General features: G+C 39.2%; 1 protein-coding gene across 1 annotated transcript in view; it reads right to left on the bottom strand.

Annotated features, from left to right (window-relative positions):
• Nucleotides 1–12,942, bottom strand: part of CDK12 (cyclin dependent kinase 12) — a 48,367-nt gene that overhangs the window by 16,974 nt on the left and 18,451 nt on the right. Inside the window, 3 exon segments of the mRNA XM_027624612.2 lie at nucleotides 2,569–2,670; nucleotides 3,023–3,079; nucleotides 10,451–10,640. Of these exon segments, the coding sequence (XP_027480413.2) occupies nucleotides 2,569–2,670; nucleotides 3,023–3,079; nucleotides 10,451–10,640 (349 nt within the window).

Raw genomic sequence — 12,942 nt, 5'->3', positions numbered from 1 at the left:
GTAGATGCTTGGTCAGTGGTGGCTGAGATGGAAGAGCTGGTGAGGCCATTCAGGTAAGGGGGAAATTTGTGTGTGTGTGTTGGGGGGCTAATACACTACAGTGACATATAATGAAATCACCCAAAAGGCCTGGGTTCAAATGTGAGCTCTACAATTCCACCACCAGGTGACCCAGGGCAAACTCTCTTAAGCCTAAAGTCCAGGTTCCCTATCTGTGTATAGAATGGACCAAGTCTGGGTGCCTGGGTGGCCTAGTCGGTTAAGCATCTGCCTTCGGCTCAGATCATGATTCCAGGGTCCTGGGATTGAGCCCTGTGTTGAGCTCCCTGCTCGGCAGGGAACCTGCTTCTCCCTCTCCCTCTGCCACTACCCCCGCTTTCGTGTGCTCTCTCTCAGATGAATAAATAAAATCTTAAAAAAAAAAAAAAAAAAGTCTGATGCTTAACTCACTAAGTCACCCAGGCACCCCAAAAATGTCTATGTTCCTAACACAGATTCTCTAAATATCATTTTCCTAAAAGCAACTAAGACTCTTTAGAGAATGGCTGATTCCAGGCATGGGGCACAAAATGAACAGGATGAGCTTGGAACCAGAAAACAAGGAAGGCTATATTTATCAAACACCATGGGTGTCGGAAGGACCCACTAAACTTCCATGGACCAAACACTGGAAAATGTGAATAGGAATAAGATGATAACCGTAAGATTAAAACACATTAAAAACGTTGGGGCACATGGGTGGCTCAGTCAGTTGACCATTTGACTCTTGATTTTGGCTCAGGTCATGGTCTTGGGGTCATGGGATTGAGCCCTACATAAGGCTCTGTACTCAGTGGAGAGTCTGCTTGGGATTCTCTCTACCTCTCCCTCTGCTCCCCCTCCCCCACACTCTCTCTCTGTCTTAATAGAGGGATCTTAAAAAAAAAAATTTAAATCCAAGAGTTAATGATGAAACTAAAACACAAAACAAAATTAAAACAAAAAAAACACAAAAGCCCAGGGCGCCTGGGTGGCTCAGTCACTAGGTGTCTGCCTTTGGCTCAGGTCATGATCTTGGGGTCCTGGGATCAAGCCCTGCATCAAGCTCCCTGCTCCATGGGAAGCCTGCTTCTCCCTCTCCCACTCCCCCTGCTTGTATTCCCTCTCTCGCTGTGTCTCCCTGTCAAATAAATAAAATCTTTAACAACAACAACAACAACAACAAAAAAAGGCCCTAAACCCTCTCTTTGGTCATCTTTGAAGGATACTAGGAAACCACCTCATTATTTTTTTTTTAAAGATTTTATTTATTTATTTGACAGAGAGAGACACAGCAAGAGAGGGAACATAAGCAGGGTGAGTGGGAGAGAGAGAAGCAGGCTTCTAGGAAACCTTTCCTAGGAAACTAGGAAACCACCTCATTATCTTTAAAACTGGTGAATAAAGGGGCGCCTGGGTGGCTCAGTTGGTTAAGCGACTGCCTTTGGCTCAGGTCATGATCCTGGAGTCCCGGGATCAAGTCCTGCATCGGGCTCCCTGCTTGGCGGGGAGTCTGCTTCTCCCTCTGACCCTCCCCCCTCTCATGCTCTCTCTCTCTCTCTCAAATAAATAAAATCTTAAAAAAAAAAACAAAACTGGTGAATAAAATGAAAGAATTACATGTTTATCTCTACTTTTTTCTATATGACTTGTATCTAGGGTTGTAAAATAGATGTTTACTTTATCCCAGGAAGGAATAATATAATTAGAATATTACCATCACAAAACAACCACAAATGAATTAATGAAGATGGATCATTAATAGCTGATAATATTTCAAAAAGAGATAATTGTATATTATGTAAAGTGGGGTGTGTATGTATGTGTGTAAATCTGCCCTGTTAGGGAGGAATATTTTAACAAACATTGTTTAGAACTGCCTGTATAATGTGATAATAAAGAGCACACTAATTTGTACTGGATTGTTTTACTGCTTTTAAATTCCCTAGAGGTAATATATCTAGTTATTGTCTGTACTCTGGGCAGAGGATCCCAATGCCTCCTACCCCCAACTTTGATGTATCATTGACTATAATCTATCAGAAGTACTCAAAACCACCTGTAAAATAGTTTCAGGATCAGTGGGTGATTGGAAATCAAACTTGAATTCACCTACAATTTACAGGAAACAATAGGGATAGAGAACCATGCTAAAATAACAAAAACACAGTGAAGATGCAATCAGCAAAATCCAGTTTCTTCTAAGGAAATTATAAGATGTGGAGGCTCCTCCAAGAGATGGAGGGAGAAGCTATAATTAAAACACTTGAGATAATCAATTGTAATCTGTGGACCTTATTTGAATGTATTTGGATCTCAATTCAAACTAAGTTAAAAAAAAAGACATTTGAGGAAATGTTTTTTCTTAAAAAAAAGTATGTCTCTGATATTAGGAAATATTCAACAGATTTCTCTGAATTCTGGCTAAAAGTTTATCCTCATCCCTTTGAACTTAAGGAAAAGCCACAAAAAGCCAATATAGAGAGAAAACATATACAAGTTCAACAACATGTAAATTACAAATAAAAGAGAAAGCACAGAGAGACTTACCCACAGCTCCAAACATCAATGGCTGGTGTATAACGCTCCTCTCCTAGCAGAAGTTCTGGAGGTCGGTACCACAGAGTGATGACTTTGTTTGTATAAGGGCGACTGAAATGTAAAAAACAACTATGACATAAATTTACAATAACTTCTGATGAAAAAACACTTGTACAAGTAAATGCAAATAGAAATAGCTGCCAACTGAAAATGGGATTGTCAAAACAGCTCCATAGCAATCTAATAGTTCAAAAGTAAACTGGACAGAAGTAGGAGATGAAAAACGTGCATTCCAATTTGGGTTGATTTATTTCAGTCTAAGGCTGATTCAATAATTTAGACAGAATGAACACATTTAGAAAATTAAGAAACAAATTATTGCAACTTGCAGAATACTAGGATATCCAAGAATAAAAAGGATTTTTCCCTTTTTTCACACATGTAATTTTGATGAATGCCTCACCTCTCTTCAGAGTTATAGAGCCGTGCAAGTCCAAAATCTGCTAGTTTGATTTGCCCACTGTAAAACAAAAAAAAAAATTATTTTTATAAAAGTAACAGCAGCTGCCTCCTAATTATACCTAAACAGTAATGCATGAATTTAGGAGTTAAAAGGAATTACAAAAAATGAATTTTAACCTATGCTCTTAGTTCTGTTCTTAATGGTCACTCTCCCAGATTAAACCTCTTTTGACTACTTTGGTTTACAAAATCTTACGGTTTTCTTTTTTGACTACTACTGTGTTTTTGGATTTGACTCCTTAAATAAAATAAGTATTCATCTTATTTCTTGGCAAACAACAGTCACTAAAACCTGCTAGATTAAATGCTTATTATTAGGGAAAAAAGTAATGAACTGTTCTAGATTGAGAGATTTAAGAGGCCTAACAACCAAATGCAGTTTATAAACTTTAATTCTGGTTTGAACAGACTAGCTATACAAAAGACATTTTAACATAAGTGAAAAAATGTAAAATATGAACTAAGCATTATAAGATAATAGGTAATCTTCTGGAGCATTTAGGGTCAAACATAATGGTGTCTGTAATTTACTTTAAAATAACTCAAGCAAAAAAATTAAAAGGAAGCAAATATAATAAAATGTTACCTGTATATGTATTATTATATTAGTGTCTCAATTTTTTTATAATTTAACTTATCTTTTTATAATGATGAGTAAACCACAGTAATACCATGGCTATAGCAGATTTTTTCAAACAGGGAACATGGCTTTGAACTGAGCACATGATTTTTATGATGAATGAGGCCCCTTTTACCAACATATTGCCATCACTTCCTATACCATAAAGATATACAACTATGATCTTAGATGGGTTCTCAAACTTTAATATGAAATAAGAATCACTTGGAAAGCTTATTAAAGGTTTCCTGGGCCTCATTCCCAGAGATGCAAGTCAGAAGGTCATGGCTCATGAACTTGCATTTTTCTTTTCCTTTTTTTTTTAAAGTAGGCTCCACGCCTGGCGCGGAGCCCAACATGGGGCTTGAACTCATGACTGTGAAATCAAGATCTGAGCTAATATCAAGAGTCAGACCCTTGGGGTGGCTGAGTTCCTCAGTGGGTTAAGCATCTACCTTCGGCTCAGGTCATGATCTCAGGGTCCCGGGATTAAGTCCTGCATCAGGCTCCCTGCTCAGCGGGAAGCCTGCTTTTCCTTCTCCCTCTGCTGCTCCCCCCACTTGTGCTCTCTCATTCTCTCTCAAATAAATAAATAAAAATCTTAAAAAAAAAAAAGGGGAAATCTATTAAAAAAAAGAGAGCCATTCAGGCGCCCCTGAACTTGCATTTCTTTTTTTTTTTTTTTTTAAGATTTTATTTATTTATTTGACAGAAAGCGACACAGCGAGAGAGGAAACACAAGCAGGGGGAGCAGCAGAGGGAGAGGGAGAAGCAGGCTTCCCGCGGAGCAGGGAGCCCAATGCGGGGCTTGATCCCCACACCCTGGGATCATGACCTGAGCCGAAGGCAGATGCTTAACGAATGAGCCACCCAGGAACCCCTGAACTTGCATTTCTAACAAGCCCATAGATGATGCCAATTCTGTTGGTCTGAGAATCACTTTTTTTTTTTAAGATTCTGTTCATTTGACAGAGAGAGAGAGAGAGCATACGCACAAGCAGGGGGGAGCGGCAGGCAGCAGGACAGGGAGAAGCAGACTCCCTGCCGAACAGGGAGCCAGATGCAGGGCCTGATCTCAGGACTCTGGGATCATGACCCAAGCTGAATGCAGACACTTAACCGACTGAGCCACCCAGGCACCCCTGAGAACCACACTTTTGAGCACCATGCCCTTAAAGGGATCACATGCATGTTTCACTGCTAAGCATTCTGTCCTTGACAGTGATGTCAAGTAATACTTTAATAAACTATAACATAAAATGTCAGAAAACTTTTTAAACTATTAACTGTTTTGGATTAATCATATTTATCTAAATTCTTCACATTTATTGTTTTTGTTACTTATTAGGTAATGAAAAGCCAGCTCACTCTTTTTTTAAAGTACTGGGATATCTATCTCAGGTACCTGGCTGGCTGAAATCAGACAGAAAAGTGAGAAAAAAAGAGGCTAGGCTAGGAAGTGCTCCTCAAAGTATGAGCAATGTGTCAAAATATTAAAACAAAGTAACTTGGGGCAGCTGGTGGCTCAGTTGGTTAAGTTTCTGCCTTCGGCTCAGGTCTTGATCCCAGGGTCCGGGGATTGAGCCCCACATCAGGCTCCCGCTCAGCAAGGAGTCTGCTTCTCCCTCTCTCCCTCTGCCTCTCCCCTCCGCTCATGTTCTCTCTCTCAAATAAATAAAATCTTTAATAAATAAATAAATAAAACAAAGCAACTACTGGCAATACAGTTTTACATTAAATCAACCCTTACCATTCCTAGTAAAGATTATTGGGCACCTTATCCACTTGCCCCAACATCATGTCATTTTTATTTCAATTTACAAGCAAATTCTAAGAAAAGCAAAAAGAAAAGGACTAGCAGACTTGAGTCCTATAATGAGACATAAAGTGTTCTTCAAATTTCTCAGCATCTTCACTCTTAGAACCTGAGATGATCCAAGACTGAAGGTACAGAGGACTGAAAGTTAAAATGGCAAGAGATACATAGTTATGGAAAATTAGGCTAGACCTAAACATCACGAAGCACCTAGCATATTTCCTAATCTACCCTCTCATCTCTCAGTAAATGACCTTCTTCATTGAAAAGAGAAATCATAGGGCACCTGGATGGCTCAGTCAGTAAAGCATCTGCCTTCGGCTCACGTCATGATCCCAGGGTCCTAGGATCCGGCTCCGCATCTGGCTCCCTGCTAAGCAGGGAGCCTGCTTCTCCCTCTCCTCCCCATTCATACTATCTCTTGCTATCTTTGTCTCGCTCTCAAATAAATAAAATCTTCAAAAATTTTTAAAAAAAGGGAAAAAAAACAAACAGAAATCATCAGGTGGGAGCTACTTAACATCCTATCTTTTACTTATATAATCTTAATTGCATCTATAACCTTCCTTTCGGAGCACCTGGGTGGCTCAGTTGGTTAAGTGTATGCCTTCGGCTTAGGTGGTGATTTCGGGGTCCTGGGATTGAGCCCCGCGTCGGGCTCTCTGCTCAGCGGGGAGTCAGCTTCTCCCTCTCACTCTCCCTCTGTGCTCTCTCTCAAATAAATAAAATCTTTAAAAAATATATATATATAGCCTTCCTTTCTTCTTTCAATTACAGAAAAAGTGTGTCAATCTCTCTTGTTCAAGAATAATCAATACCTGTAATTGTGGACATTACCACCTGTGGCCTTGATTCCATCTCCTCTAGAACTTTGCTCCTTTAAATTATTTTGGTTCTTTCCTGAATCTTCACAACTTCTCCCTATTTTCTTTTCCCTTACTATTTAAATATGCTCAAACCTCTGCATCCTTAAAAATAAAAATTAAAGACACATCTACCATCACCTTCCCATTAACTGTGCTACCCACCAACTTGCCACACATTGTCAATGCTGACCTTCTAATTTTCAGATTCCTTCTCATCTTATAATCTGTCTGCATCACCTGACATATATGACCACCCCCTTCTTAAACCTGCTTTTTTTTTTTTAAGATTTCTTTATTTATTTTAGAGAGAGAGAGTGTGAGCAGGCGGAGGGGCCGAAAGGGAGAGAATCTCACCCAGACTCTGCACTGAGTGTGGAGCCAGACACCAGGCTCAATCTCAGGACCCTGAGATCATGACCTGAGCCAAAACCAAGAGTCAGATGCTCAACCAACTGAGCCACCCAGGTGCCCCTAAACCTGTCTATTTTACATTCATGATTATTTCCTTATTTTCCCTGTATCTTTCTGACCATTCCCCTGGGTTCCATCTTCTGACACCTTTTCTCTGCTTGATAACTCCTAAACTATACTGCTAGTTTGGAACTTCAATGTGACCATATGACTATTAGATATCACTACCCTGGATATGCAACATCCATATCCAAAAGGGATTTACTCTCCACTCACCTATCCTGCTTTTCCTTCTATATTACCTATATTGACCATTATGCCACCCATCTAGGTAGTTTCTAAGTCAGAAATCTGTGAGTTATCTTAAAAGTCCTTTCATTGATTCTCTACCATTCATTTACTCACCAAAGTCTATTGATCCACAAAGTTGATCCTGTCCATCTCTACTAGCAATGCCTTGGTTAGTTTAAACACTGACAGTTTCTTGGGCGCCTGGGTGGCTCAGTTGGTTAAGCGACTGCCTTCGGCTCAGGTCATGATCCTGGAGTCCCGGGATCGAGTCCCGCATCGGGCTCCCTGCTCAGCAGTGAGTCTGCTTCTCCCTCGGACCCTCCCCCCTCTCATGCTCTCTCTATCTCATTCTCTCTCTCAAATCAATAAATAAAATCTTTAAAAAAAAAAAAACACTGACAATTTCTTATGGTATTTTTTTTTTTTAGTTAAAGATTTTATTTATTTATTTATTTGACAGAGAGACACAGCAAGAGAGGGAACACAGGCAGGGGGAGTGGGAGAGGGAGAAGCGGGCTTCCCACGGAGCAGGGAGCCCGATGCGGGGCTTGATCCCAGGACCCTAGGATCATGACCTGAGCCGAAGGCAGACACTTAACAACGGAGCCACCCAGGCACCCCTCTTATGGTATTAATAGGTCTCCCCGCCTCTAGTTTATACCCTATTAGAATGACCATTTATTGATTTTTCTAAAAGAGAAAACTAATTGTGCCTCCCCACCATCTAAAATGACTTAGTTTCATTTATACTTGTGTAATGAAGATATAATGAACATCAGGGAGCCCAGCTCTGCTCTCCTCCCTCTCTCATCAACTGCTTTCACTTCCTTGTCCAGCTGAGCGCTCCTTACTATTTTCTCCAGGCCATCTCACCCAGAATCCTCTGTGTAAACATAGCCAAATGGGCAAAAGCAGAGGCTGGATGGATCAGGTTAGATCATAAGACTCCTGCATCCTGCTTAGTAACCTGAAGAGGAAGTTCAGTTTAGCCTAGAACCTCATCAGCTTCCTGAATATGGGAAGTGAGGGACAGGGAGGGGCCTGACCCACTAGAAAGGTCACCAAGCAGGACTGCAGTTTATTCCCTGACCCGAGACATGTCCCCTGGAGAAGCAAAAGGAACCCAAAAAAGTATATGCTATAGACCAGAAAGCTGCAAGGTGATAGCCATCATTAAGTTCTTGAAGCATTATTACTATGGATGTAGATTAACCAAGCCTAGCTTTAATGAAAATTGTGAGTAACAGAGATAGTGACAGGAATAATCTTTTAACATCACGTTTTGTCTCACAAAAGTATTTAAGTATGAAATATAATAATTATATACGTCATATAAAATAACTTAAAATAATGCATTAACTGTATAATTTAAAAATAAAAATTAAACAAATTAACTGTATAATTTATTTATTTATTTTTGAGAGTGAGCAAGCAAGCAGGGAGAGGGGCAGAGGCAGAGAATCCCAAGCCAAATCCACACTGAGCACAGAGCTGGATGCAGGACTTGATCTCATGACCCTGAGATCATGACCTGAGCTGAAATCAAGAATCTGATGTCCAAATGACTGAATCACCCAGGTGCCCCTAACTGTATAATTTGAAAAAAATTAACCAAACCAGCACCGCTCAATGGCTTTCATCTACAGACAGTACAAGCTCCTTAGCAAGATATACAAGATCCTTAAACTGGCTCCTGGTAACTGTCCAGCTTCATATCATTATGTGCTTCTCTCTTCTTGCCCTAGAAATACTGACTCCTGTATACATTTTCCCAGATATTACATGTTAATTTTCATATTTATGTGATTTTGCCCATGTAATTTCTTTTGCTTAGAAATTTAACCCTCTGTTGTCAGTCTTTCTAAGAAATTCCTATCCATTCATCAAAATTGCATCTTCCCAGATGCTCTCAGATTCCAGAAAAAAAAAAAAAAAAAAAGGCGGTGGTGGGTGAGGCTTAGGGGCACTTGGCTGGCTCAGTGGGTAGAGCATGAACTCTTGATTTTGGGGTTGTGAGTTCAGGCCCCATGATGAGTGTAGAGATTACTTAAAAAGCATGTGTGTGTCGGGGGGAGGAGTGCTTAATAAATATTTACTGAATTGAGCAATTTATTTGTTTAGCTCCCCTATTAAACTCTGAGCTTTCTAATGACCAACTATCCCATGGGAGACTTCCAGTGCAGGATAGGGGCCGGCTGGCTAAGTTGGTGGCGCATATAACTCTTGATCTTGGGGTCCTGGGTTCAAGCCTCATGCTGGGTGTAAAGATTACTTAAAAATAAAAAATCTTTAGGGGCACCTGGATAGCTTAGTTGGTTAAGTGCCCGACTCTTGATTTCACCTCTGGTCATGATTTCAGTGTATGAGACTGAGCCCAGTATCAGGCTCAGCGCTGGGCATGGAGCCTGCTTAAGATTCTCTCCCTGCCCCTCCCCCTCCCTGCTTGCTTGCTCTTTAAAAAAACAAAAACAAAACCAAACTTAAATAAAACCAGAACAGTCCCTGGGCAACTCGGGATAGTTGGTTACCTCACTCCACGGAGATGAGAAATAAGTCATAATCATTCTATAGCTCTCTCCAGATAACAGTATTTGATAAATATAATTGAACAGTAATGTATAAAACGATGGGTGAATCAGACAAAGATGGCTATAAACAGCCCAGTTACCTAAAGAACCAAAACACTGGTATAACTTCAATAGTATCAGACCTGCTTTTTATTCGATAGGTAGGGCTATTTACCAAAGACTAGTATGCATAATACACCTGATATCACCAATGTAGTTTAGACAAATAGCCAGAGAGGAAGAAAGCAGATAAAAACTTCTGAAGATTTAACACTGTTCATCACCAAATTCCTGTCCGTTTACACTATTAAAACCTGGGAGTAAGTGCTTGGCAGAAAGGTCAACCACCACCTACACCTGTGTTTACTCTGAAATTTGGTAACAGAGAAAGTCTCAAGAGCAGCTATAAGAGCAGGCATGTTTCTCCCCACTTAAACAAGGGAGAAATTTCACTGAGAACTCAATGTGTGTTTTAATTTGCCAAGGGCCACAATAACATTTACTAACTATGGCAAAAAACTCTCTAAATATTCCTGTAGGATGTGAGTGATTCCCTAAATGTCTGCAATTAAAAAACCTTTACAATCCTACCTCTGTTAATTCCTTACCAACACTGAGTCTGAAGACTCTGCTCATCAGAGTACCCCATCATAAGATGTTCCTGCAGTACGCTTATCATATGTATGTAAATGCAAGAAACTGCATCACTGGGTCTACCTATAACCCCAACTAACTAGCTGAAACTAATTGGTCAGAAGAGAGGGAGAAAATGCTTAACCTCATTTGGTTACTATGTTACCTGTTGTTCAGCAAAATGTTAGAACACTTAATATCCCGATGCAGGAAATTCTTTTTGTGACAGTAATCCAATCCTTCCATTAGCTGTTTCATGAATGACTTGATATGGTCCTCAGAAAAGTGCACCAAACCAGATTCTAGCAGTCCCATTAAGTCATGGTCCATATACTCAAATACAAGGTAAAAGGCACCTATACAAAAATGAAAGAAAAAAAATTAAAAACAAGAGGAAAAGGACGTTGAAATGACAATGCCTCAAATTTTAATGTAATTTTGGAGTGGACTCTCTGAAACAACCACTTAATTTTATAGATGAAGAAATTGAAACTCAGAGAACTTGAACTTGCCCTTTCTAATAATAAATAACAGATCTACTATTTTAATTAATCTTTTGACTCTTAACCCAGTGCTCTTTGGACTATTTACTTCTTGAGGAGAACAACTGCCCTGATCAAGATGTATTATTAGTCTTCTACAATCTGAGTTAGCTGGCAAATTACAGGCCTTGGGCCAAATCCAGGCTGCTGTTTGTCACTGTAAAACGAAGTTTTATTTGTTATAACCATGCCCATTTGTTACTATGCCATTATTGTCTACGGCTACTTCTGTGTAAGTCTTTACCTCAGTTTAATAGTACTCACATAATATGCCAGGGATAGCACAGTATATATAGTATAAATTATTGGTCAAATTCATAGTATTTAAGAACTGAAAGAAAGGTGAACCATCCAATTAAACTCCTTAAATTTAGGGGTGCCTGGGTGGCTCAGTCGTTAAGCGACTGCCTTCGGCTCAGGTCATGGTCCCAGGGTCCTGGGATCAAGCCCGGCATCGGGCTCCCTGCTCCGCGGGAAGCCTGTTTCTCCCTCCCCCACTCCCCCTGCTTGTGTTCCCGCTCTCACTGTGTCTCTCTCCATCAAATCAGTAAATAAAATCTTAAAAAAAATAAAAATAAAAAAAATAAACTCCTTAAATTTAGAAGTAGATAAAAGGTTAAGTATGCTAAGAGAACTGTAAAAGATCTGAAATCCATGCTATCTTTCCACTTCAGCAGGGTGTATGATGACAAAGGCAAATATTCTAACATAAGCAGTACTAGACCTAGATTAGACAATTATCTATCCAGTCTTAAAATTCTGTCTCCTACCAGCATAAGGGCAAGATTCTTAATCTAGAGTGTAGGCTTCAAGGATTCTTTGAACTCCCTGAAATAGTATGCAATATTTTAAACACATAATATGCAACATTCTGAACTTATTTTTTTAAAGTATGGATCCGTAAGAATGTTTAAAGAGGTCCATAACCCCCCCCAAAATTAAGAACCACAGCATTAAAGGAGTATCTTAGATTTAGCCAAGAACTCATACAAATTAATAAAAAAAACACCAAAACTGCAAAAGGTAAGTAGACACAGGACACAAAAGGACAACTCAAAGAGAAAATAAGTGAAACTGATAAACATGGAAAAGAACTCAGAAGTAACGGAAGGAATGCAATCCAAAATAATGATAACATACTTCACCTATCAAAATGACAATTTTTTAAAAAGATGTACTCCATCTTAGGGAGGATAAAGTGGAATGGGCACTCACAGGTGGACATGAATAATTACTATATTAAAAGCAATCTAACATTAAATATAAAAATTCCTTTAACCAAATAATTCTACTTCTAAGAAACTATATTAATAAATCAAAATGCAAAGATTTATGAACAAAAATGTTCAAAGCAGATTATATTTTTTAAACTAGTAACTAATTGGGGCACTTGGCTGGCTCAGTCGATAGAACATGACTCCTGACCTTGGTGTCATGAGTTCCTGCCCCACATTGGGTGTAGAGCTTGCTTTAAAAAATAATAATAATAGGGGTGCCAGGGTGGCTCAGTTAAGTGTCTGACTCTTGATTTTGGCTCAGGTCATGATCTCAGGGTCCTGAGATTGAGCCCTGAGTTGGGATCCACGCTTAGCAAGGAGTCTGCTTGAAATTCTTTCCCTCTGCCTCTCACTCTGTCTCTCCCACTGCTCATGCAAATGCACTCTCTCACTAAAAATAAATAAATCTTTAATTTAAAGATTTATCTATATATAAAAAATAATAAAATAAACTGGTAACTAATTGCTCAAAAGAGACTGGTGAAGTAAACTTAGATTCATCTAGCCTTACCCAGTCATTAAAACATGTTAATGACATGGCAAATTGCTTATGACAGATTATAAAACACTAAATATACTTTGATCTCAGTTATGCTAAAATAAATATAACGAATTAGAGTACTTAGAAAGAAATACATTAAAATGATAATACTATAGTGGTTTTCTATGGATGGTGGTAGACTGGGATGGAGTGGGAGAGAAATGGTTGCCATTTTCTTTGTCTGACCCTTCCATATTTTCAATTTCGCCACAATGGGTATGCATCACATCCATTTATTCATTCATTTATTATTTTATTATTTTTTTAAAAAAGAATTTAAACAGTATATGGTAAACTA

The sequence above is a fragment of the Zalophus californianus genome, chromosome 16 (genome assembly GCF_009762305.2).
Source record: "Zalophus californianus isolate mZalCal1 chromosome 16, mZalCal1.pri.v2, whole genome shotgun sequence".
Taxonomy (NCBI): domain Eukaryota; kingdom Metazoa; phylum Chordata; class Mammalia; order Carnivora; family Otariidae; genus Zalophus; species Zalophus californianus.
This window is presented reverse-complemented; position numbering and strand designations above follow the sequence as displayed.